Source organism: Falco peregrinus, chromosome 2 (genome assembly GCF_023634155.1).
Source record: "Falco peregrinus isolate bFalPer1 chromosome 2, bFalPer1.pri, whole genome shotgun sequence".
Classification (NCBI taxonomy): domain Eukaryota; kingdom Metazoa; phylum Chordata; class Aves; order Falconiformes; family Falconidae; genus Falco; species Falco peregrinus.
The window spans coordinates 49,875,296-49,898,721 of NC_073722.1; the positions used below are offsets into that span (position 1 = coordinate 49,875,296).

At 39.5% G+C, this 23,426-nt stretch overlaps 1 protein-coding gene and 1 long non-coding RNA gene across 10 annotated transcripts in view; one reads left to right on the forward strand and one right to left on the reverse strand.

The window, feature by feature from the left end:
• The window catches only part of ABLIM2 (actin binding LIM protein family member 2), a 144,837-nt gene that overhangs the window by 56,646 nt on the left and 64,765 nt on the right, over positions 1 to 23,426 (forward strand). For all 9 annotated transcript variants that reach the window (XM_055796832.1, XM_055796823.1, XM_055796825.1 and 6 more), the window contains exons 4-6: positions 7,827 to 7,942; positions 12,792 to 12,918; positions 14,985 to 15,078. In XM_055796832.1, coding sequence (XP_055652807.1) covers positions 7,827 to 7,942; positions 12,792 to 12,918; positions 14,985 to 15,078 — 337 coding nt within the window. The remainder of the gene's footprint in view (positions 1 to 7,826; positions 7,943 to 12,791; positions 12,919 to 14,984; positions 15,079 to 23,426) is intronic.
• On the reverse strand, positions 10,249 to 14,645 carry LOC114013753 (uncharacterized). The gene is made up of 2 exons (XR_008745936.1): positions 13,336 to 14,645; positions 10,249 to 10,878 (listed from the first exon to the last, which is right to left on the reverse strand). It is a non-coding gene; the product is annotated as an uncharacterized LOC114013753 (long non-coding RNA).

Consider the following 23,426-nt stretch of genomic DNA (forward strand, 5'->3'; position numbering starts at 1 on the left):
AAAAAAGAGACGGTCCCTAACCTTCTGTATAGCTAAATAGTTGGATTAAAAGCTATTTCACTGTTTCTAATTGCCATTATCTAAAACTTCAGTAGAGAGACCCTCATTTGCTTCTGTTACTTTCCTTAGAAGGACACACACAAATTCATGTTGTCTTCATCAGAGCCAACTAATGGCCTGCTGACTAGCAGGATTCAATTAGTGTCTCCCAGGGGGGTTGTAACACTGACTTGTAGTGCAGAACAACAGAAGAATCCTGTCATCTGTTTGTAGTGAAAACACTGGGGCAGGTCCTCAATGGCTTTAAATCAGCACTGCTTCAACTACCCCAGTTTTTGCAAGCCAGATATAATTTATGTTTTTTATGGGAAATTGTGTCCTATCTAAACATCATCAGCATTTATTTCCTGGAGTGATATCTTTAGTAAAAATAAGGTGGATTGACTATAAATAGATGTGGTTTAAGAAGAAAAAGAACTTGTTTATTTGCTTAAAAAAATAATATTATTAAAAGGCAAAAAAATATAGCAGTTTGGTTTCAGGTACAGGATTGTAAAGCCCTCTACCTTGGCATTTTCTTTGGTGGGAAGAGTCAGGAGTACCATTTCTGTCCTTATTTCTTACAGACGGACAGAAACCTTAAATAATTGGCCAAAGCACACAGTCCAAGGCAGTCGGCTGGTCATGCAAACTGCATTTGATACTGCCTTTTATAGCCAGATTTTAATCTGACTTCTAGAGCAGTGTGAACTTGAGAGGTGGTGACTGCCTGACAGTGGGGCTGATCCTGCTCCCATGGAAATCCAGCAAGGCTCTTACCAGCTTCAGCAGGCAATCACTGGCAGGCTTTGCACCCATGACACGGGTCTCCAGGATGCTGCAGGATCATCAGGTGCTTTAAGTAAGCACTTCTATAACCAGTATTTCTATGGCTGCTGAAGTAAGATTTTTAAACTGTTTGTACATTGAATGGTAAACCATTGACAGTAGCAACTCGTTTTTGTTCTTTCTTTGAGAGAAGACAAGATTTGAATAGAAGCTGGTGGGAAGTGTACATTGCTTCATATGGTAAAATCAGTGGAAAATCTAATGTGCATACAGCTAGCTGGAGCAGTGGGAAAATGCCAGTACTGCAAGCCCAGTCATTTTCTGGAGCTCCTGATACTGCTACTTTTGAATGCCATGTGGCCCAGTGTCACAGAAAAGAGCTGTATTCCCTGGTGCCCTCTGCACTGCATTGATAAACTGCTGCCCTCCTCTCTGAAAAAGCTTGTGTGTCAGAAATCCAGCTCATCCTTGGGCATCCCTTGGGACTCAGATGCTATTGTCCAGGGCTGCCACAGGTCAAAGTGCAAAAAAAAATGAATTAGTATTCAGAGAAAAACTATTAAAAGTACAGTATACTATATTGTCCTATGTGATTGTTTTGCTCTGTCTTTCATTGACCAGGTGGTTCTTAAACAAAATCAAGTTTTAATTGCATGTTTGCTCAGCTGGCATAAGGATTGAGGGCTTAGTCCCATCTTCCAGTGCTGTTCATAGTCCAGTGAAACTTGTTTTCTGCTGTTGGGTTTTGGGATGATAATGCCTAGAACTAGGAATGAGTAGAAGAACAACAAAATAGATTGAAAAATGGTGCAGATTAACTGCTTAGTCTGAATTCCCAGGAAGTAAATGAGCAATCTTATTCTTGCAGCTTCATTAATTGGAAGGGGCTGTGTCCTCCGGGGCGCTGCCAAAGGCATTTCCTCCAAAAGGTTCATGTGTTTGTATAAGTCAAATAGGGAGAGGGAGAAAATTAAGGCTACCTGTAGCAATAGAAGCTGAGTTTTATTAAAATTGTGCACATAGTTCTTGTGTGGGTGTTGGGGACAAGACTGTGTGCCTTTATGCAGGGTGGGCAAGGGCAGGAAACTGAGTCTTTCAGAAAGACATGGGTAATCATCATACCTGTGATAGTGTTAATAAGTTATATAAATGTATTAAGCATATATCAGGTGTATGCTCCACGTAATGTTCAACTGTACATAGACTCTGGGATTTCAATGTTACTGATGGGCTGTGTGTGCATAGGGTATCAAAAATCTGGGGTTTGGTTTTATGGGTTAATATAAAAATTGCTTAAGTATGTGGGGTTGTTTATTCACCGGGTTGGAGGAATGCTTATAATCGTTATCCCTTTAATTTCATTATTCTTTTAATTAAAAGTTGAAAAAATACAGCTTCTTGTGACACATACGTGATGAAGAGAGAACGGCAGTTTGACTCTTACCTGGGGGATAGATTCGCACATATGTTCTGAGTTAATAACTAAACAGGTTCATCTATGCATTACAGAATTTGGATATCTAAGTTCTATGTTTTGTCTGAACTTAGGAAATTGAAACAGTGTATTGACAGAACTTGAGTATGTGCCACATAGAAGTGGATAATGTAACTGCCTCTTGCCCCTGCACACATGTTCTTCAAGTGGTTTTGTGCCAAACCCAGATCTAAAACTTCTCTCAATCCACTTGTATTTCTCTTACCCTCAAGAAGGTAATTAACTGTGTCCAGGCAGTTTAATATAAAAATGCAGAAAACGGATTTTTTTTGTTTGTTTCAGCAAAGGACTTTATAGTTGTATGTGTAACACTGCTATTTCTAGAAAGAACCTGAGAGCTTTTGTTTATGTATGCCATGAGAAATTAAGATAATACTGGAAATTAGATGTTGAAATTCAGTTAACTCTGAAATGTAGCAATTGTGTCAGACTTTTCAAATATCCTAAACCTTTTAAATTGCTTTTTTTAGTGCTGCTGAATTTTGAAAGAATTTGGTTCCCACTTAGGCAGCACTGAGTACTTCTTGAAGCATCTCACGAAGCAGCCTTCATCTGGATGTTAAGGCCAAAGTTTTGAAATCAGAATGAAATGAGGTTTTCTTGGCATTTTGATTCTAAACTAAATATATTTATCAATATATGGTGCTCCCTGAACAAAGGAGCCTTGCTGTGATGCTCTTCAGGTTTACATACGGAGTATACCTATACCCTAGAGTCATGTAAGATGGAAGGGATCTGTGGGGTTCCTGTGGTCCAGCTCCTGGCTCAAAGCAATTCCAGTTTGAGCAGGCTGCTGACAGCATTAATTTAAAATATTTCCAAGGATGGAGATCCCACAGATTCTCTGGACAGCCTGTTCCAGCATTTGAGCACGCTCATGGTAATGTTTTTTTTCCTTGTATTCAGTTGACATTTCCCATGTTCCAGTTTATGTCTGCTGCCTCTTGTCCTTTCACTCTGTACCTTTGAAAAGTCCATGGCTCCAATTTCATATACATGTCATCGAGTAGTTTTAGATGTCAGTAAGATCTCCCCTGAGCATTTTGAGACTGAACAAGTCCATCTCTTTTGTACCCTGACTGTGCGTCCTGTGGTCTGTCCAGTTCTGGACCTAACAACCACCACTGGTCTCCCTCCAGTAAACCTTGTCCAGAGGAACCCAAAATAGTACACACTGCTCCAGATGTGGTCTCTCAAACAATGAACAGAGGGGAAGATCACACCCCTGGACCTGCTGTCTACACTAATGCAGCCCAGGATGCAGTTGGCTGCCTCTGTCGCAGGGACGCCGCTGACTCATGTTCAACATGGTGTCCACCAGGACCGCTACATCTTTTTATGCTTTCCAGCTGATTGACCTCCAAGGTGCACTGGTGCACGGGGTTATTCCTCCCTGGGTGCAGGACTTGGCATTTGTCCTTACTGAAATTCATGTAATCATTAGATAGCAAGTAATGTCTACTTTGTATTATCAGGTTTAACACCCTGGGTCAAATTTGTTCCTATGGAGCAACCTTGAGGGATGTGATTGTACGAGGTACAAGTTAGAGCAGAATTTGATCCTGTAGGTCCTTAGGTTGCAGTCTGATATTACAACTGACCCAGTGTAACTGCATTCTGCTACTGAAATGAATAGCTTTGCGCTCCCCACAACCCTGACCATATGCTTCTGTTAATTTTCTTGTATGAAATTTAGTTGACTGTTCAGCCACAGTCAGGTCAGCAACAGAAGGTGATCCATCTGCTCTGAAAAAAATGGAATATTTTCTTTTGGCCCAGAAAGCTTGAATGTCTTGCCCACAGCTGCACAGGTTGAGGCATGGTGCAGAGAGGGACAAGAACAGGACCAGACCTTTTAGTGTCAACACACAGTTCCCCTGGTTTAGGCTGATAATGGCTTGATGTTTTACAATATAATTTTGTTGGTGAGCTCCAGTCATTTCTGGGTTTACAAATATTCTAGGCAGTTGGATAAAACAAAATTCATTGGGAAATGAATCACAGAAGTATTAAAATCCTACAAGTCATTTCAGAGAGTTGCTTTAAAGATGCTCTTAATTCTCATTTTAAAAATAGATTATCCAACTGTGAAAATCACGCTGAATATTTTTAAAAGGATTAGCAGTTAATTAAAACCCATACCTAGCAATGTTCAGTGGGTGACTGGTGGTGAGATGTCATTGTATTCAAAGGCAGATATGCTGCTTTTAGCCTACAATGCTATATATAGTCCTGCTCACAAGTTAAAGATCTCAGAAACTGAAACCTTGTTAGCTGACTGTTACCACCTTCTGTTGTGCCTTCACTTGTACTGGCAGCGTTGAAATCCTTCAGCACGGCTGCTTGTGAAAAGGAGAGGTCAGATGTTACAGAAATACTGGCAAATGTGCTGTGTACAAATTCTGGATTCCCAGTGAATAAGATAGTGAAGCAAACTCCGAGACCTGATTGTCTCCAGCGAGGGAAGGAAATGTCTGCCTATGCCTTTGGGTGAACCGCTTCCAAGGAGGATTTCCCTGTTTTTTTAGAGCAAGGTATCTTGCGGATGTGGAAAACTTAACAGAGAATTGAACTTGTTGCCCTCTCCCCTCCAAATGGAAGGGCCTGAAATTAATTACTAAGCTCTTAACAAATAAACCAAGTAAGATATGTTTATGGGCTCATGTGGCCCTTCCCTCTGAGGCTCAATGGCATGGTGTGGTGCCTATGAGCTTTGGTATGTTTTGTGGCTGTCATCTACCCAGCTCTGTCTTTGTGCCATAGGAGATCAATTATCCTATTCTTCTCTTCGAGTATCAACTTATTTTCTTTCATATTGGCTAATTGCCTAGTGTAGATGAGCAAATTCAAAGTGATCAGTCCCTCCTTCTACTTCACTTGATGCTCCGTGCATCTGTTTGAGATGGGCTTCTGTATTCGGCTGGAAGTTCAGCTGGATTTTTGTTATTTTGCTATCAAGTCAAAAAAATACATTAACCATCCCTCTGGCTATTCCTGCTTATATACTAGATACAAGAATGTTCTGTAGTTGAGGTCATTCTTCAGAGCAGTGTATCTGTCATTCATGGCTTCTAGTACATCATCATCTCCAGGATTATGAACAGCTCAAAGACTGCCGTTTTACCGAGACACCTCATGAGAGTGCAGCTGGGTCGTTAGTCAAGTCCCAGTCTTGGTCTCAAGAAAGACTATGGCAAAACATCTCTGATGGTAATATCCTGCCAGGGCATGCAACCATGCTTAACAGCGAACGATGTCAGGGTATTGTATGGCTGTGTAGTTGTGTGGTTGTATCTGTGGAGCAGGTTACCATTTTTTGGGGGGGTTTAATTTGGAGCAGATTACCGGTGGTCATAATAAGTCTATCAGTGTAAATAAAGATGAGATGTCTTCTTAAAAACACATAGGAGATCAACTACAAGTTCTTATCTCAGTTCTGGAACAGGTGAAATTCCTTGGCTTGTACTGTTCCAGGTCAATCAATAGTGCTAAGTTCTAGACTTGATTTTGTAAGATTTTGTTAAAATGAAAACAGGATTAAATGGTTTCTTTCACATTGGCACTAGAAAACTAGGACAGTGTTTAAAGTATGTCACCCCATTTTTGAGACAGTTTTTGGTAATTAGCCATACATATTAATTATCTATATAGATGTGTATCACATCACATTTACTAAGTTGTATTCAAATGTACATTTGAATAAACTTCTGGGCTGGACAAGATGACCTCCAGAGGTCCTTTCCAACCTCACCTGTTCTGTGATGTTCATGAAACTCTTTATTCCATACATTAAAAGGCTTCATGACTTCGAGCAGTGTAAAAATCTGTTGTAAATAACAGTTACAACCTAAAAAGAACATTTTTGGGGTTTTTGATATGTAACACAGGAGATTGCTGCAAGATGGGACAGACCTGCCGCTCACTGGAGCGTGGCTCCATCATGTCCTCTCTGTTATACCAGACAGTGTTGTCGTCTTCTGATCAGTTTATTGAGTAAAACTCATGGTAGAAAATCCTGTTTGAACAGATGGAAATTTAGGACTCCTGGATCTGTACTAACATGGTGTTGGGCCTGTTCGTACCAGAATCACACATGGAGCATTTACTTGTGTCAAAGAGCAAGACAATTTTAAAGGCTATTTGCCTAAAATATTTTTCCTTATCTTAACTTTAGGTAAGTAAGAGGGTAGCCGGCAAGTATTTGGAGTATAAAGTCATTAGTGAAGGGAAAAAAGGAAAGGTGAAAAGCAGAATTCATTATTGGATATTCAAAGATCCTAAAATATTTGAAGTCTCTGTTGTCCTCATGATTTTTAAAGTATTGCCTATGATCCAAAATGGATTGAACACTTATAGCTGGTTTAAAATAGATTTTAGTAGCATTATTTAGAAACAAGGGACAGCATTGCTTTTGTTCTCATTTTAAGTAATTAAAGTTTTCTTTTAAATGCAACACCTGTAGACTAAGCCACTCGGGTGGCTTAGGGAAGAAAATAACGTTTGTGCTTAGCCAGAGGTATCTGTGCAGCTTTTGTAGTGAAGACAACCTCTAAACCTGGTATGAATCTGATAGTGTTTGTGGGGGCATGTCATGCAGAGTTTTGATGAAATGTTAATGAGATTATTTAATCACATGGAAATCACCACGAGGCAGAAGGCCTGTGTTACGTTTCTGCCCCACTTAGCCATATTTTGATAGCTTACTTGGGATTTAGGTGGACATGAGCTTTAGGTGGAGTGAAATGTGTTTCTACATCCTCATCATCCTTTGCTGAATTATGAAGTGATTTGCCCTTCTGCTCAGCCTAGAGAAAAAAACCAACATCAGCAGTTTCTGTGCCCAGACAAGAAAGTTCACTGCACAAAGTTTGTTGTTTTAAGGACATTGATAAAAAGGAAGGATTTAATTAAGTGTAAGGAGAGCTGTTGAGTAGAACAAACAAGTAATGTAGACGCTTTGAGTTTTATAACTGGGATAGATTTTCTCATATGAGACTTCACCAGCTCTTCCTTTCTGAGCATGTAAATTAAGAGGAGAACTTTGATACGATCAAAGTTGGGAGGACAAGTGCTGTTTTTTTAATGTGTAAAAGTCATCATACATGCAGCATTTTCAGAACATAAAAGCAGCTGCATTTGCCTGTAACTTATCCCTCTAATGTGACTTTTATTTTCATTCTGTAACTGATCCTGTTCGTGATCAACCCTTGCTAATACTACATTTCTTAAATACACAAGGATCTGGACTTGAGTGCTCAGTGTGGTTTTGTATCTTGAGATTATTTTTTTTTTCCTAAGTAGCTGTAACATCTGCTTTTGCAATTGTCTGTTTGATATGTCCCTTTGATACTTTAGCCTCCAAGTAGCTGAAAAATCATGAATGAGAAGTGGGCAAGCAAAGAAAAAGAAACCAGAGTAATGATCAGTTCCTTTATGGAAAGATACTCCATTTTGATAAAGGTGTGAGACTGTAACCTGTTCACTTTTATTTCCTCTGTTGTAGGCTGCCTTTCCCTGCAGGCGACCGGGTGACTTTCAATGGGAAGGAGTGCATCTGCCAGAAATGTTCCCTGCCCCCTTCCAGCAGCACCAGCTCTTTCCCTGTACAGAACCTGCGAAGTAAGTAGGGGTTTCTGCCCTTTGCTGTGGTACTTCTTAGTCTGTGCGAGTTTAAAGAGCAAAATTTTACAGCAGTACTTGTAACTGGTACTTCTACCACTATGCTGCATAGAAGGTGTTGAGAAATACAATCTAGTCATGTGAAAAAGTATGTGGTAGTTCTCTGAGAAAGTCTGATACTAAGAAACACAAATGGTGCCATTATCGGGTTAACAATACGAAGAAACTCTCAAAACATTTGACTAATACTGGAGTAAATTGAAATATTTGGAGAAAGGTGTGTTATAGATGTTAATATTTTTGAGGACATAGTCCAATTCCAGCTAAAATAAAATCCAACGTGAAATTTAATATTTTGTGAGTGTTCCAGTATTGCTTCAGAAAATATCAGTAACATGACTGTGTGGCGAAATACTACACAGGAAGGGTTAATGCATGCAATGTGACCAGGGGGTTATTTGCCTTGACCTCAGTACCATAGTGTACAAACATAGATACAAACACTGCAGAGAAGAAATGTGGTCTTTTCATACCGCCTTTTTTGTAGCGGGTCATAGAGTGGCATTGCGGCTCTGAATTCTGTTCCTCGGCTGGTTTGTTCCCAAGGAGCTGCCATGCTTTGAGAGTCAACCACTATCTTTATGTAATTACACAGCCACAGCAATTCAGTTAAACAGCAAAGACGGAAATACTTGTAGTGACTACCACACTGTCGCATTGCATCGGGCTGGATTCAGCATGGCTGAGGAAGGGCCCCATAGACTGCTTGTCTTTGTATATAAGGAATCCAGCCCACTTCAGGGAGAAATCTCTCCTTTTTTTGGTGTTTTCTCCCCCCAGCCCTCCCTCTAGAGAAGTTTTCACCATCTGCTTTCTCCAGTTTGTCAGCAAAAGCTGCTGTGGGAATGTAGTGAGAGAAGCTATGCTGGTTCCTCTCTTCCCAAAAGAGAATGGCATTGGGAAGGGGACGGCCCTTTCTCTTAGGTGCATCTTCTCATCATGAAGATGATCCATCTCTCCATTTCAGAGATGGATCATCTTCAGCCATCTTGGCTGGCTGCATTTGCAGATCCATATTTTAATGGCCTATCATCCTATCATCTCTTTGTCCCCTGTCATATGGGAAAAGTGCCTTTGCTTTTAATGGACATTATTTGCCTCATAGAGTACGGACAGAACTTCATTTGATTACCTGTGATTACATAATCCTTGTATGTATTTACATCCCCTTTCTCTGTACACACCAACCCACCATGGAGAGTTTTTCTTGTATTGCATTTCCCCAGAACTTTCAGGTCACTGTGCCAAGTCTCCGCAGTGCACAGGTACCTGCAAACCTCAGCAAACCACTTGTCTCAAAGGGAAACAGTACTGGAAGCATATCTTTGTGGCAAAACCTGAGCTTGGAAAACAGAAGTTTAGCTTTTCTCCGAAAAAAAGTCTCAAACGTATTTAAACCTCAAACACAGGTCTGCTTTAAATTGATGAAGTCTGTAGGTTTCAGTGGAATTGGTCACGAGTCTGGGTTCAAACGTGGGTGATATCTGCCACACTGTAGACTTCTAAAGGAATTTGATCTCACCTTCACCTGAGACTATAGCCAGCTCTGCTTTTCAAACTATGTCGTGATGGGGTTGAGCTGATAGACAAAATGGCTTCTCAAAGGGCAAACTCAAGTCCATACCTGGCCTGCAAGTAAATTGTGCCATGATGTTGCAAGGATCCCAGACAAACATACCTGTGTAGACTATAGTCTCTTACCTCTTCCTTACTCCATTTCCCCATGGCTTGCAGTCCAGCTGCAGGCCAGCATCTTCTGATTTCATAGTGATGTGCAGCACCCAGCTGGCCCAGAGCTGTGGAGGTCATGGAACTCAGGAAATTGGATAGCAATGGTATAATCCCTCCTTGGTGTGGGAAATAGAGCTTTGATGGGTCAACGGCAAGCGCTGCAGCCACAAATACGTGGAAGTGCGTGCATGTATACATAGTGGGATATGTAAGAGCCTGACCAATGCCAATTCAGAGAAAATTAATGAAATATCTAAAAAGGTAATAAAGAATTTGGGAAACATTCAGATTAATACGTACTTTGTGAAAGAGCAATGTGTAATTGCAGCTGCTTTCTAAGCATCTCATCCTCAGGCTAGAACCAGTGTTTCAGGAATGAACAAGCAGAGACATCTTGGTTGAACTGGAAAATTGAAAATCCAGGCTGGCTGGCTGTAGCTATGCTACATATTACACAAAGCAATACATGGAGTGTCTCCTTGTTTTAGCAACAGTCTTCTTAGAAAAGACCTTAATGTTTTAAACGAACAATTCTTTTTATTAGAGAACAGTAGTGCACAAAAATATGTGACTCCAAGTAAGCTGAGTCAAGGACCAAGTAATACATAATAATAACCTGCTGTTATGCTGGTTATGCTCCTGGCTCAGAACTGCCTGATACGTACTATGTGTGTTGTTTGTTGGCCCATTTATCTCTGACTTGAGCTCAAGAATGCTTTCAAGAGATCTCATGGGACTCACTGAGCTCCCAACACCGCTGTCCCCTCTGAGCCAGTTCTATTTTCATACTCCAGCTTCAGTTCTGATCTCCTTTATGTATTACATTTGGAAGAAAGGAAGAATGTCAAATATTTGCTCTTTGCCTGAGTCCTTGATTTTTTTATTATTATATAAATACCTCTACCTACTCGTTTTATTTCATTTATAAAATACTAGCTTTGAAAACCTCTTGTGGCAGTGTTGATGTGGAAAGAGAGCACTCAGGGAAGAATTTCAACATGTAGCAGCAAATTGATGGGTTCTGCAGAGTTATTGGTTGAAATCAGGTGAGTCACCAAAGGATGCTGCATCCAAGACAGGAAGACAAGGACGTCACATCAGTAGGCACTGTTGGCGTAGCAACCACAATGTTTGTTTTTAATTATCTGGAATTTAGCAGCGAAAACAGCAGTTGGGAACAGAAAAGTAGCTCGCCAAATGCTGCATTTCTGCCCACCCAAGCTTAAACCAGATGAAAGGTGAATGACATCTGAGCAGAAAGTGTTGTATTGAGTTTGCAAAAGAAACCCTCAACCAGTGAGATTAAATTAGATTACCAGATGAACCCCTGGTGCAGAGGAGATCACAAATTTCTGATTGCAGTTGAAGAATAGATACTGCAGAATACTGCAACATTTCTTCTCTTGTGGGACTAAATCCAGGCACACACACAAATGTTCTTTTTTGTTAGCAAAACTCAAATGTTCTGATCTGTGGTGCACGTGCTTTTGTGCTGGGCTTGTTTCCACATATTGGTGCTTTACTGGCGACATTAGAGAGACATATTATTACTCCCTTAATCCATTCCAAATCCACTAAAGGAAAATAAGAACTGTTCTTTATTGTTGTGTGCTCAGAAATGAGGCATTTAAAATTGCACTAACAGAGTGTCTCATTAGGGTCATGTAACCAACTAAATAGTCTTAAATCAGAGTTTTTAAGAGAACTGTTTAACTGTTTTAATGAGATCCTGTGTTTGGAGTTCTTAATAACTAGATGTATCTTTTTTATGGTTTTGTGTATCTTTCTCTTCCATGCAAGACATCAGTTTTTTTTTTCTCTTCTGACATCTTTAAATGACTCTTCAAGTGCCTTTCAGAGTTTGTCTTTTCCTAGCAGATTGTTGGTATACATGAAGAATTCCTAAAAAAAAATATATATGATTTCACGTAAGATGGAAGATCTAATGATATTAGATTAGAAGGGTTACTGGGAGATTGATACTAGAATCAGTTTATTACTGATACTTATACCTATTTTTCCACATATTCTGACTATTTTAACTTTTTGTAAGAAAATTATACATAGGCATGGATCTACAGTGAAGAATGAAAGAGAGCCGGACCTTGTAGGGTATGAGAGGATTCATTTAGGACACAGAGAGCCACATTCAAATCCCTTGTCTATGTAGCATCTCTAAACAAGGTACTTGCTGGTGGACTGTTGGTGTGGAAATGAGACTAGATCTGGCTTTTACTAGCATAGTCAAAAGCATCCGTGATTAAAAAAAAACATATAATCAAAAAGCAACCAAATCCCCTCAAAAGTCTTGTCCTTAATTATTTTTTCTGGGGAGTGTAGCTAGTTCACGTATAGCCTATTTAACCAACATAGCCTAGCCTATGTTACCTAGTTATGACATGTTTTGCGTTTAATTTTTGTTACCACTTTTTGGATCTTCATATATGTGAATTTCTATAAATAATAAATATGTAGCCTGAATTTCTATAAATAATAAATATGTAGCCAGCCATCACTTTCACATACTGCAGTGTCACTACTACTCAGGAATTAGTAATGCCTCTTAAGTAGCGGTGTATTTTTCCTGTTACAGAATTTCATGTCAAAATTAGAGCTTAGTTTTTTTCATAGTTGCAAAAAGAATTTTGGAATAATAAGGAAAGCTTTCAGACCCAGAAACAACATCTAATATGAAGAATCAGTTACTTGCTTTCATCTCATGACTTTTAGGACTTTTTAATCAGTTTTATTGGCCCAATTTGCAATTCTTGAGAGCTTAATCAGCAAAACTTTGTATCTTCTAACCAAAGTGTAAATTAATAAAGATAAAACCTAGAGGCACTAGGAGACCTAAGTTACTAGTTTTTTTCTTTGAATGATTCTTATCTTCCAGCAATGTTAGGGCAATATTAGGGCAGCACCACCTGTCATCCTGCAGTGAGCAGCCAGCAGTGAGCTGTTAGTAGGACACAGGTGAATCCTTGTACTGCAGTAACCAGTATTGTTGTGTGACCATCTAAAGCGTGTGATTCACTCGTATTGGATTTTTCTCTTGCAGATTGTGGGGGCTGTGGTTCAGAAATAAAAAATGGGCAGTCATTGGTTGCCTTGGACAAACACTGGCACTTGGGCTGTTTTAAGTGCGATACATGCGGCAAGCTACTGAATGCAGAGTACATCAGCAAGTAAGTTGAGGAGCATTTTCACTTGTTTTCAGCATTCTTTTAATACAAAGTAATTACTTTAGCATTGCATATCCATTAGCTTTTGTTTATGTATAGTTGGGGGATACATAAAAGATTAGAGATTATTATCTAAATTATCGCCTAAATTGTATTAAAAGATTTAAAGCAGAAAAAAATCAAATTAACAAAATTAGAAGCTGAATTTTTCCGTTTAGCTGGAGTGGGACTTGACAAATCAGCTATGCTATAGAAACGCAATGGTGGAATATGCTTCAAAGCCCCGTAGACACGCCCTGAGTTGTCTGTGTTTGATTTTTCTGTATGTGATGCTGTAATGTGAACAAGCAGATGTTATCCTTTCCATGTGCTTCACATAAGCAAAAATGTTCTGAAGAAGTTCATTAAGGGGGTACATACCATGCTTTTGCACTGATCCAGACCCTCATGCTCTCAGATTTGGACTGAATGTGATGACAGCAATAAGAGACAGCACAAAGCACACACACAGACCAAGTCCCATGTCAACACTCATATCAGTTGGGTGAGATACAGGGCTTTCACCAGCCAAGGCACCTGGGAGTAATTTCTGCTTCAGAGAAGTGTGTTGATATGATGAAATTTTCCTAAACAGCTAAGTAACTCAATCATCAGTGCCCAGAGATGATGGAGTTTCAGAGCTGGTGTCCCACTGACTTTCAGCAATTCTCTGAATTTAGATTAACACAAGTATAACATTTAATTTCACAGCTTGCACTGCAGAAACAATATTTAATAAAAGGGTGTTCTTAAGTAAGGTTTTGCATTATCTCAGATGTTGTGCTACTCTGCTACATGTTTGGTACAGTGCATTTTTTCCTTGTTATTTAATAATGAAATACCCATAAATTGTAAAGATATAGCTGTTGTGAAATCCTCTCTTTAAAAAAGCTAAATGCCAAACAAAATAACTCAAGAGAAGAAACATCCTGGCTTCAATTAATTAAATTAATTGTTGTGATAACTTACAGGTTCGTTTCTGAGCAATCCAACTTGTATGCTATAAAATTAATTTTTGTGTTTCTGCAGGGAAATGTCCAATAAAATCATGCCCCTGCTAATAAATCTGTCTGTTCATAGGCTGTTTTAGCATAGCACATTAAACATTTAACTGTGTTTAACTTGCACTTTGAAACAGAAGTAGTCTCTCCAGCTTCTTCTAGAGCAATTTATTTTTGTTCATTGGTTTAATGGTCTAAGTGTAAAACTCCATAAAATTGTGATCTGCATGTAAAACAAATAGGTTCATTTCAGAGCAATGGCCCAAGTGTACTGGTTGTGACCAGTAAAGCCGAGACTCCTGGTTTTATCCTTCATATTTTTAAATTGTACCTTATCTTAAATCACTTGTGGTGGTGAAATAACTGTTCACGTCATGCAGGAACATACTGCGAGATCTCTTTTGCTGCTGGGGCTGAGGTCTCACAGTCATTACTGACTTCTGTGGAGCAGGTTCCCAAGACTGTCTGTAAGCAAGTCCAGTCCACAATGTCAGTAGATTTAAATGTTAATCAAAACTTGGTTTACAGTCAAGATACTCATTTGAGAAATTACTCTGTGCAGTTTAAGCTAAAAGATCAGATTATATATATATATATATATATATATATTTGATTATACATACATTAGATTAATTAGATTATAAGTAAAGAGGAGGGAAAGAATAATATGTAGGAATAACTGTTTTTTTTTAAAAAGAGGGAAATGTGGAAGAAGTTAATGAGTAACACTGTCAAAACAAATGGTGTGTGTGAGTGTCTCAGAAACCAGGTGTTGCAACAAGGGGAGAGGCGATGGCTGAATTCGGCGACAAAGCAGGAAAGTGGGATTGTGGTAGACTCGGAAGGGCCAGAATAGTTCATTAACTATTCAGTTCTTTACAAAATTAATAAATACAGGTATTTGGGAGGTGGGAAAGCCTGTAAATGCTTTATGAAGTGTTGAAGCATTAAGAAATTCTAGCTGTATAATCTCCCATTAAACCTGTAAGCCTATGTAAAGTATCTGTATGGCCTGTTGTTTTTCCCTAGGGATGGCATTCCATACTGTGAAACAGACTATCATGCAAAGTTTGGTATCAGATGTGACAATTGTGAAAAGTATATCACAGGAAGAGTGCTAGAGGTAAGGAGAACTTGTCATTCAAACATCTCAAGGTATACAAAGAGACTTGCTCTTTTGGGTACAGTTGTATGCTCACAAATGAGTGTTAATGCAACAGTTTGATGTTACTTTTATGAAATACTAGGAACTTTATAATTCTTTTTTTTTTTTTTCTTCTGTTAATGACTTGATAATACACACACTCCCTAAAAAATTGTATTAATACTTAGCAAAATGTCTTTGTGATTTCTGCTTTTTGATTCTGTGTTATGTTCCCCAGAGTTAGGATGAAGCTGTTGAAAAAGTAAAGTGAATCATTTGAAATGTATTTTTGCACCCAGAAATGGGCTATGTTGCAGGGATATTTTTTTTTTTTAGTTTGTTCTAAAAAGCAAGGGGGTTGTTTAGTGTAGGTGCATGTTTATGCTTTATGAAAAAGAGTTTTCCACATAACTGAGCCAGGGTTGGAAATTAATATATTTCCTTTGATCTGAATGGAATTTATCCTTGGATCTATGTGTATTGTTACCTTATCGATGACATCTATTAGTCACTTTTTTCTTTCTGCCTTTTCCCTGTATTTTGTGAAGCCTTAGCAGTACTGCAGTTAGGAAGAGGTTCCCCAGGTTGCTCAGTTCACTTCTTTCTCTTCATCAGTTAAAAAAGCCAGGAGAAGTCCCAAAGGACTTCCACCAGACAAAGATCTGCTAGGGGTTGTACAAAGACTTACCTGTCCAAATGGTGGACAATTATAGCTAGGTAAGAACTGAGAAGCAAGCGGAAAGAAACTTGGGTCCATACTAGATGACATGATATGGTGTTAAGGTTAGGCATGGGATGCTTTTCTGTTATCAGATGTTTTTACAGACATCTCAGAAAACAGACTTCTAATGAGGGATTTGAAAGAGCATAAAGACAGCTTTCTCACTTCTATAGGCGGCTCTCAAGTGGGAGAGGCAAAACAGAAGAAAACATTAAAAACTTTTCAGAAATGTAGGAGGGACAAGTGGAAGCTGTTACATGTTTTCAGAGATGTCAGCCTTTGAGACTGAATGAAAGGTAGTAAGAGCATGTGGGCTTTGAAGGTGAAACTAACTTAGGTTTGATGTGATTAAGAAAGAGGTGAATGCAGAGAGGAGTGCCATGGTCAAAAATATAGCAAATTTTGGGTGCACTTACTCATAGCAGGTTACAGGGATTGATTGATACATGGGGGAAGAACAGCCTCCAGTTTCTGTACTGGCTGTTGGCTTCACAATATTGTGGTTTTCTGTTCTGGTTCTTGCCTTGAAATATCTGTACAAAAATACTCTTTTTATTTGGTAGTATTTTACTCACGGTATGGTTAAATGATAGCATGTGGTGTGATGTGATTAAGAACTGGGTCCTTAATATCTCTATGGATGATGAAAAGGAAAAAAAAATAGCATAGTAACAGTACTGAGTTGGATTTGTGGGACCTGAGGGCACGAAAGGCTGTATCTGTTTCTTCTAACTGCTTTAGTGAAAGCGTACTGAACTAAAAAAGGAGGAGAGTTCCTTGTTTTTATTATAGGTGGACCAATAGCAAACTTGAGAAAAGTTAATTCTTTAAAGCTGTTGTAGGAATTTTACGTACGTCGTTGTAGTTCTAGATGACATTTTTGGTTAGTGTATGTGTGCTACCCTCCTCTCCCCCAGTGTTGCTCTGCTGACAGTGCTGTAGCACTCATTTGTCTCTTAATTTGGTACTTATGCAGGCTGGGAGTGACTTTGATGTCTGTGGCATTTAACTGTGGAAAAAATACTGATGCAAGATTCTGAATCCTTTTAAAAAAAAAATGAGGAGAAAGGATTTTTTGCAATCTGTAAAAGTCCAGCAATTTCAGATAGTGTAAAACAGAAAAGATAGGACTAAGTTTGAAGCAGGCAATGAATTTGAACAGGTGCAATGGTATTTCATGTCTGGAAGCTTGTTACAACAACCTGGAAACTTACGATCTATAACCTTCTTTCCATAAGATTGTATAAAACAATTCTTTGTTTTGTGTGCAACAAAACTGATGAAGCTTGAATATGTGTGCATGTCCAGTGTCCTAGCATCCTGCTGCCATGCTAAGTCTTGTTCCTCATGAAGTCTCCCCAAACACCGGCTCCCATCCCCTCTGTTTAACCATTGAGTGTCTCAAAAGCTTTCTTTACATTTCCACTGCCTGTTTGCATGGTCAAGAGGTGACGCACAGCATGAGGCTCCTTCCATGGTTATCAGCCTGTGGTTTCCGTGAGCCTTTGGACCTCTGGAAGGGATCAGTTTAAATAGCTGTTGAGTTCCAGTGCTGACTGTGGAGAGCAGTCAGATGAGGAGGCAGCAGGCACACCTCGTTCCATTAGGAAGCTAGACTCAAAGTCATGACCTAAGCAGACAGATCTGAAAGAACGCAGAGACTGTATCTGTAGCTAACGTAGCTAAGTAATTTGTTGTTTGTCTGCAGCAAAAGGACTCGTTTGAAAGACTTGGAATTGGGGCTGATCTTTTCCATCTGTCTGGTATAGGACTTGGTGTGTGTTTGTCATGGGCCAGCTTGTTGATATGTTTGTATATCTCCTGACAAGTGCAACAGGTAAAAAAAAAAAAAAAAAAAAAAAAAAAAAAAAGGTTGGGTTTTGTTTTAGGATGTATTTTTTTTGTGCAATTGTCTAGAATCCTGAAACATTTTTCAAAACTTCTGTATTTCTTTTTACCATCTTGGATATAATCTAGAGATACACAGAAATGATAGGAAAAATTGCTGTTACAGTGGGGAAAGTCTTGACAGCAATACTTACTAGGCAGAGGAATAATCTCCCAAGGGAGCTGCTGGAAGCTATCACTTAGATAGTATTAAAACAAGATTGGACAAGGCACTGGAAAATCTACGTTAGGGAACAGGCCTGCAATGACAAAGGGAGGGACTATATGACCTAATAGGATTTTTTCCATCTCTGATTTCTGTGATAATGTCAGGAGGACAGCTGCTTCTACAATTACTCCCTGCCCAGATTTTATAATATTGTCTCCCTTTCCAACACTTGTTTGTTTAAAGTGTTTATTCAGCAGAGGAGGAAGGGAGAGTCAACTGGTGTGACTTACTGATAACTTACAAAAATATGGCTGTTTTTGTAAGTTGCCAGCCAAATACAATGATGATTTAGTTACTTAAATTCTTCCTTCAGCCCATTTTCTGAGGGCCAAATTCATTCCATGTAGTAAATGGGCTTAAACATAGGACAGCTCTGTTTATAATTCTTTTCTTGTTTCTTTTTCTCCAGTCCACCTTGGCTTGCCCCCAGTCTCCCAGGGAACTTGTACTGGAAAAGCTACAAAAGGGGCTGAGCAGCTAATTGGAGACCATGAACTCTTCTATTGCTTTTAAAGGCAACAATTTTGCTGTTCTCTGCAAAAAGCCTGCCCACCAGTGCTTTTGTGGGCAAGGTTTGCTTTGCTCATGAAGCATACAGAGGACTGTTTGTTGCAGTATCAGTCCTCTCCTAGAAATTGCTATGTTTTATTCCTGGCCATATATATTGATAATCCTACCATCCTCAATGGGGAGCATAAGGTGGCTGGAGTTTACTTTATAGTTTAACTTATAACGCAGTGCTATTAAAATCTTCTAGGGAGAAAAAGGGTTTATTTTAGTGGTTATGCTGTAGCTCTGTGGCCAATCCATCAATAGCTAAAATCTTGCAATAACACAGAGAATAAACACATTTTAAAATAACAAGCTGTTGATTTTTATAACCAGCCATCTCCCTTTTGTCATGTTGCAATCTATTTCTCTGCATTTGGCACTAAAAATATTTTTTCTCTCTTTTTCTATCACAAGCAGTTATTTATTAATTAAAACCTCAATTTGTGCTAATAAGGGTGTCATAAAAATAGAAAAAATAAGTGTAATTGCTTTTTTTCTAAAATATACTATATTTCACATCATAATTCAGAGCCTAATACAGACCCTTTCTATCAAGAAAACACTTTGCATTTGTTTTGTGATTTTTTCATCAGTTTTCTAGCTGTGTTTTGCTTGGAGGAGGCAGAGATGTGTTGTCTGCCTTCTGGTCCTTCCCTCATGAAAGGCCACACAGAGGCTTGGAAGGCTGTTGAGGTGCATGGAGGAGCTATGAGACAGCCAGTGATGACTCCTTGTCCCCTCCTGGATTTCCTTAAGATCTGATATTTAGAAACTTCATGTCAATTTCAGCACCTCTCTATTTTAAAGTGGTCTGTTTATAGTGACTAATTCTTTGAATACACATTGATTTTTAGCTTTTTTTTTAATATTCTCCCCTTTAATTAATGAACTCTAAGGAAAAATTATAGAGAACAGTCAGTTCCTCTCAACTTCTGTTTTGCAAAACTAAACAAACCAAATTCTTCTCTGCTTATAAAGTCAGCTGCAGGCTCTTCTGGTGATGCAGGTGGACCTTCTCACTGTCTATTCCCAGCTGGAGCCACCTTCTCTCAGCGTGGATGAGCATTGTACTCCAGATGATGCCCTACCACTAGCTTGTGCAGTGGTAGTAACCCCTTCCACTGTTTCCAAAGAGAGTATTTTCCCTGGGGTGGGTTTCTTCTTGCCTGCTGTTCCAGCTGATGATTTCCTATGTTGTTAAAGGGTGTCTTCATATTCAGAGATAACGTCCTGGGGGTGTTCTGAAGGCAAATGCAGTATAGGCTGTGAGGGTGTCAAGTGTAGTTGCTTGGATAGGCAACTGCAGCCCAGTGATGGCCAGGCTGAGCTGCATCATAGCAGGCTTCCACGACCAACCATACTGGTAGCTGATGAACAAGCTGGATCTCTGCCACTGCTAGCTGGTGTTTTGAATTTCATGTGAATAAAAGTTGTCAGTGTAGCACATTGGAAGTTATGCTTTTGGAAGAGTCTCTTGGGGCTTATTTACATGTAACCCAACAGCTTCTGGAAGCGCTGAGGGGTATTTTCAGCACCTGACGAAACTTCTGTCTGCAACTGTCCCATGATTTACAGCTATGTGGCTGTGGTGTAAATGGGTCATTCAGGTGCTGCTGAAAGCAGCTGTATCACTTACTGAACATAATGATGGGTCTGACTCCTGGATCTGACATCCTAACATGACAGCATAGCACTCACTGTATGTGGTGGAAGAAAGAGTTAACATTTTTGTGGTTTACATGTATGTGTGAATGTCTAGAAAATCATAATCAATATATTTTAAAAAAAATCTATTAGTTGAAACCACATGTTACGTTAAAATGAGGGAACAAATGCAGTAGGCAGTAGACAGGAATTAGACAAAAAATATCAATAATTTATATGTCAATTAACTACCACTTATACCTCAGTGACTTATTAATTAAAACATGAATCTTATTTTTCTTTTTTAGTTTGTTTTTTGCTTTGCCCTCGGGTTGAGCTGCTTTTGTTTGCAGCCACATCTACTTTGCAAATCTTGCCTTTCCCTTTGCAAAAGTCTCGGTATAGCAGAGACGAGACTAATTCTTTACAGCAGGGTGGACAGATTTCTGCCTGCAGTGTGGAAGAATGGTTCATTCTGAAATGTCTGTTACCCTGCTGTTTCACTAACAACAAAACCTAGTGATGTGTGAAAGGTACTTGAGCAGCTTATAATATAGGTATTAATGCTGAAACATGCAATGAAAGCGGCTCCGTCTATACGAACGAAGGGTTTCCTGTAGCACGGGCAGCCTTGCAAAGTCTGTCAGAGCAGCAAAAGGATCCAAGTGTCAGTACTAATCTTTGGTTAGAAACTGCTCTCTACGCCAGTTTTCTCCCATCACCAGAGAAGAAGGAAAACTGTTGGAAAAGATACATGTAATAAACCAGCGTTAGCTCTTGCAAAAGGAAACCATCTAAGGTAGGAAACATTAACTAGCACTTTCAATGCATAGTGTTTGCTGAGATGCAAGGTATTTTGCTGCTTGAGAGCAGTCTCTTGTTTTGGTGCTACCTGCAATTTGTCTGTGGCTGCTGGTTTCAAAATCAGGGTAATCATCAGTGCACAGCGTCTGAACTTGGCTGGGTAAGTCTTAATTGGCAGTTGACTTAGACTTTCTGCTTTTAAACAGGCATCATTAAAAATACTATTGACAAGCATATAAATAGCAATGCAAGTGTTTTTGAACTTAGCTTTTAGCCTTTTCTATAGCCCAGTTATATTGTTTTAGATGCATTCACCTTATCTTTCTCTCATCTTCATCCTTTCCTTTTTTCAACCACCTCTTCTCTCCAGCAAGATACAGAGAGCTACACCTATCCATATTTATTCTCTGAACTGTTAAAAACTCACAGTTGTTAGCATGTCAGGAAAAAACAGTACATATTAAAAGAAACTGTTTGCGTAGGTTTTACTCTGTAAATCAGTTTTTAGGTTTATTGAAGAAGAGCACTGAGTAGCATTTGGTGATAGCTTAAGCCTGTTACATATTTACCAAAGTAAGGGGTTCTGCAAACTATTTCTGAATAACACAAAAGTTTAGAATTTGGGGAAAACTGGGTTGAAACTGAGGAGAAAGAATGACTGTTGCAGGTTTGGGTATTTTTTTTTTTTCAGTTTTCAGTTGCTTGCTTGCTTGCTTTTCTGTTGAGGATTTCTCTTGTATATATGGGAGAAGTCCCCGGTAGTGCTGCTGTGCATTTGTGCCTGCGTGGGTTTCTACGTGTTAGTTTTAGTGCGTAGTTTGACTCCTGAGCCTGGCAAACAGGTGAATGGTGCCCACTGCCTTTTGCCATTATGCAAAAACGTAGTAGCAGTTAACTGTCTTAAACTGTCTTAATTAATTAAAGCATCAAAGCAGTGATTCCTATAGTCACCTTGATACCTTCTGAGCCTCAGACACAAACAGCGTACTGTATGCCAGCTGTGATGCCTCTCCAAACGATGTGTTGCTGTGGTGATGCGTTACTATCTGGTACTATTTACCAGCATTTGAATATTTTGATAATGTGACAACATTGCACTTTTCGGATGTCTTCAGTTCCTCATCCTTTTACTTTGTGTAATGTCTTTCATTTCTGATGGTCTTCTGACTCACCTGGGGCACACTGGGGTCGGCCAGACCGCTGCTTCGCAGTGCCCTGTACCTGCCCATGATCCAGCCAGCAGCACAAGCGCCTCCCTCCAGCTCTCTCCCGTAACCATGACAGTGGTGCTGCATGCAGTAAGTGCACTTAGTGACAATTGGCTTTGTTGATAAAGTGTCTCCAGGATGCTCTGGCCCATGTGACAACAGTTCAGTGTGTCCTGCTAATAGCAGGAAAGCAGCCTGTGTGACTCATTTCTTGTATCTTTTAAGATTTTTCATCCTGCCAGTCTTCAGCATTTTTTGTGCTGCTTCAGATTTCTTTTTTTCCCCCCAAAGAAAGAACTTCTGAGTGGTACCTTGAACTGGCAATGTGTGGATGAGTCTGAAAGTAGCCACATCCTACTTCCAGGAAGGACTGTTAATGTCAGTTCTGCGTATGACAGCAGCATTTTCAGTCCCAGCTAAATTTAGGGGATCTAAAATATCAGTCCTTATTCAGGCACAGAATGAGAGACTGCTTCTGTCCTCAGATGTTTGCAGCCTGTATCATGTGAGCAACATGAAAAGAGCTGTGCTGGCTTCATCCAATAAACCATGCTGCCTCTCCAGGGCTGTTCAGTGTTGGTTGCAGCTTCGTTCTTCTCATCTGAAAGGGGTGGGCTAAATGCACAGCTGCCAGGTCGAAAATGAAGGGGAGTAGGTCTGCAAGTCATCTCTCTCCTTCTTTGTTTCCTCTCCCCGATCAAGAGATGGTAGAAGTGAGAGCCAGCTGCAGCTTGTACTGGCCTGTGAGTGGGTTTTAGGGAGTGGGAGAGGAAAGTGGAAAAGAAATTAAGGAGATGGTTAAGCAAACGGAAAACAGAAGCCTCTTCCAGTCTCAGTGGGTGGCAAGAAAAATTTGCAGAGCTGAGCAGAAAAAGACAAAAGGCGCAGATCACTCGTTGCATAACAAAAGCAACTGAGTGCAAAATCAGTGGTTTTAGGCATGACAGACTATTTTGGTTTACAAGATCATGTACCAAATTCTGTAGAAAAAAAATGCCCTATTGACCTTTCCCAGCTTTTGCCTGACTGCGGCAGGGCTGAATTTACTCCTGAGTCAGAACTTGTTTGCAGATGTCACAGAATGAGATTACAGTCATAATAGTGCTGATTTTTCTTTCTATTCTTTCATTTCCTGAATTATTCCCTTTAGGGGGGGTTAATTATTTTTTTTTTCTCTCCTGCAAGCATTAGAAACTTCTCCTTCAGAGAGTCCAGTATATAGTAAGTTACTATCATCCTAAGATAAATGTCCCTGTTGGTACATTCAATCTCCACTTTATAC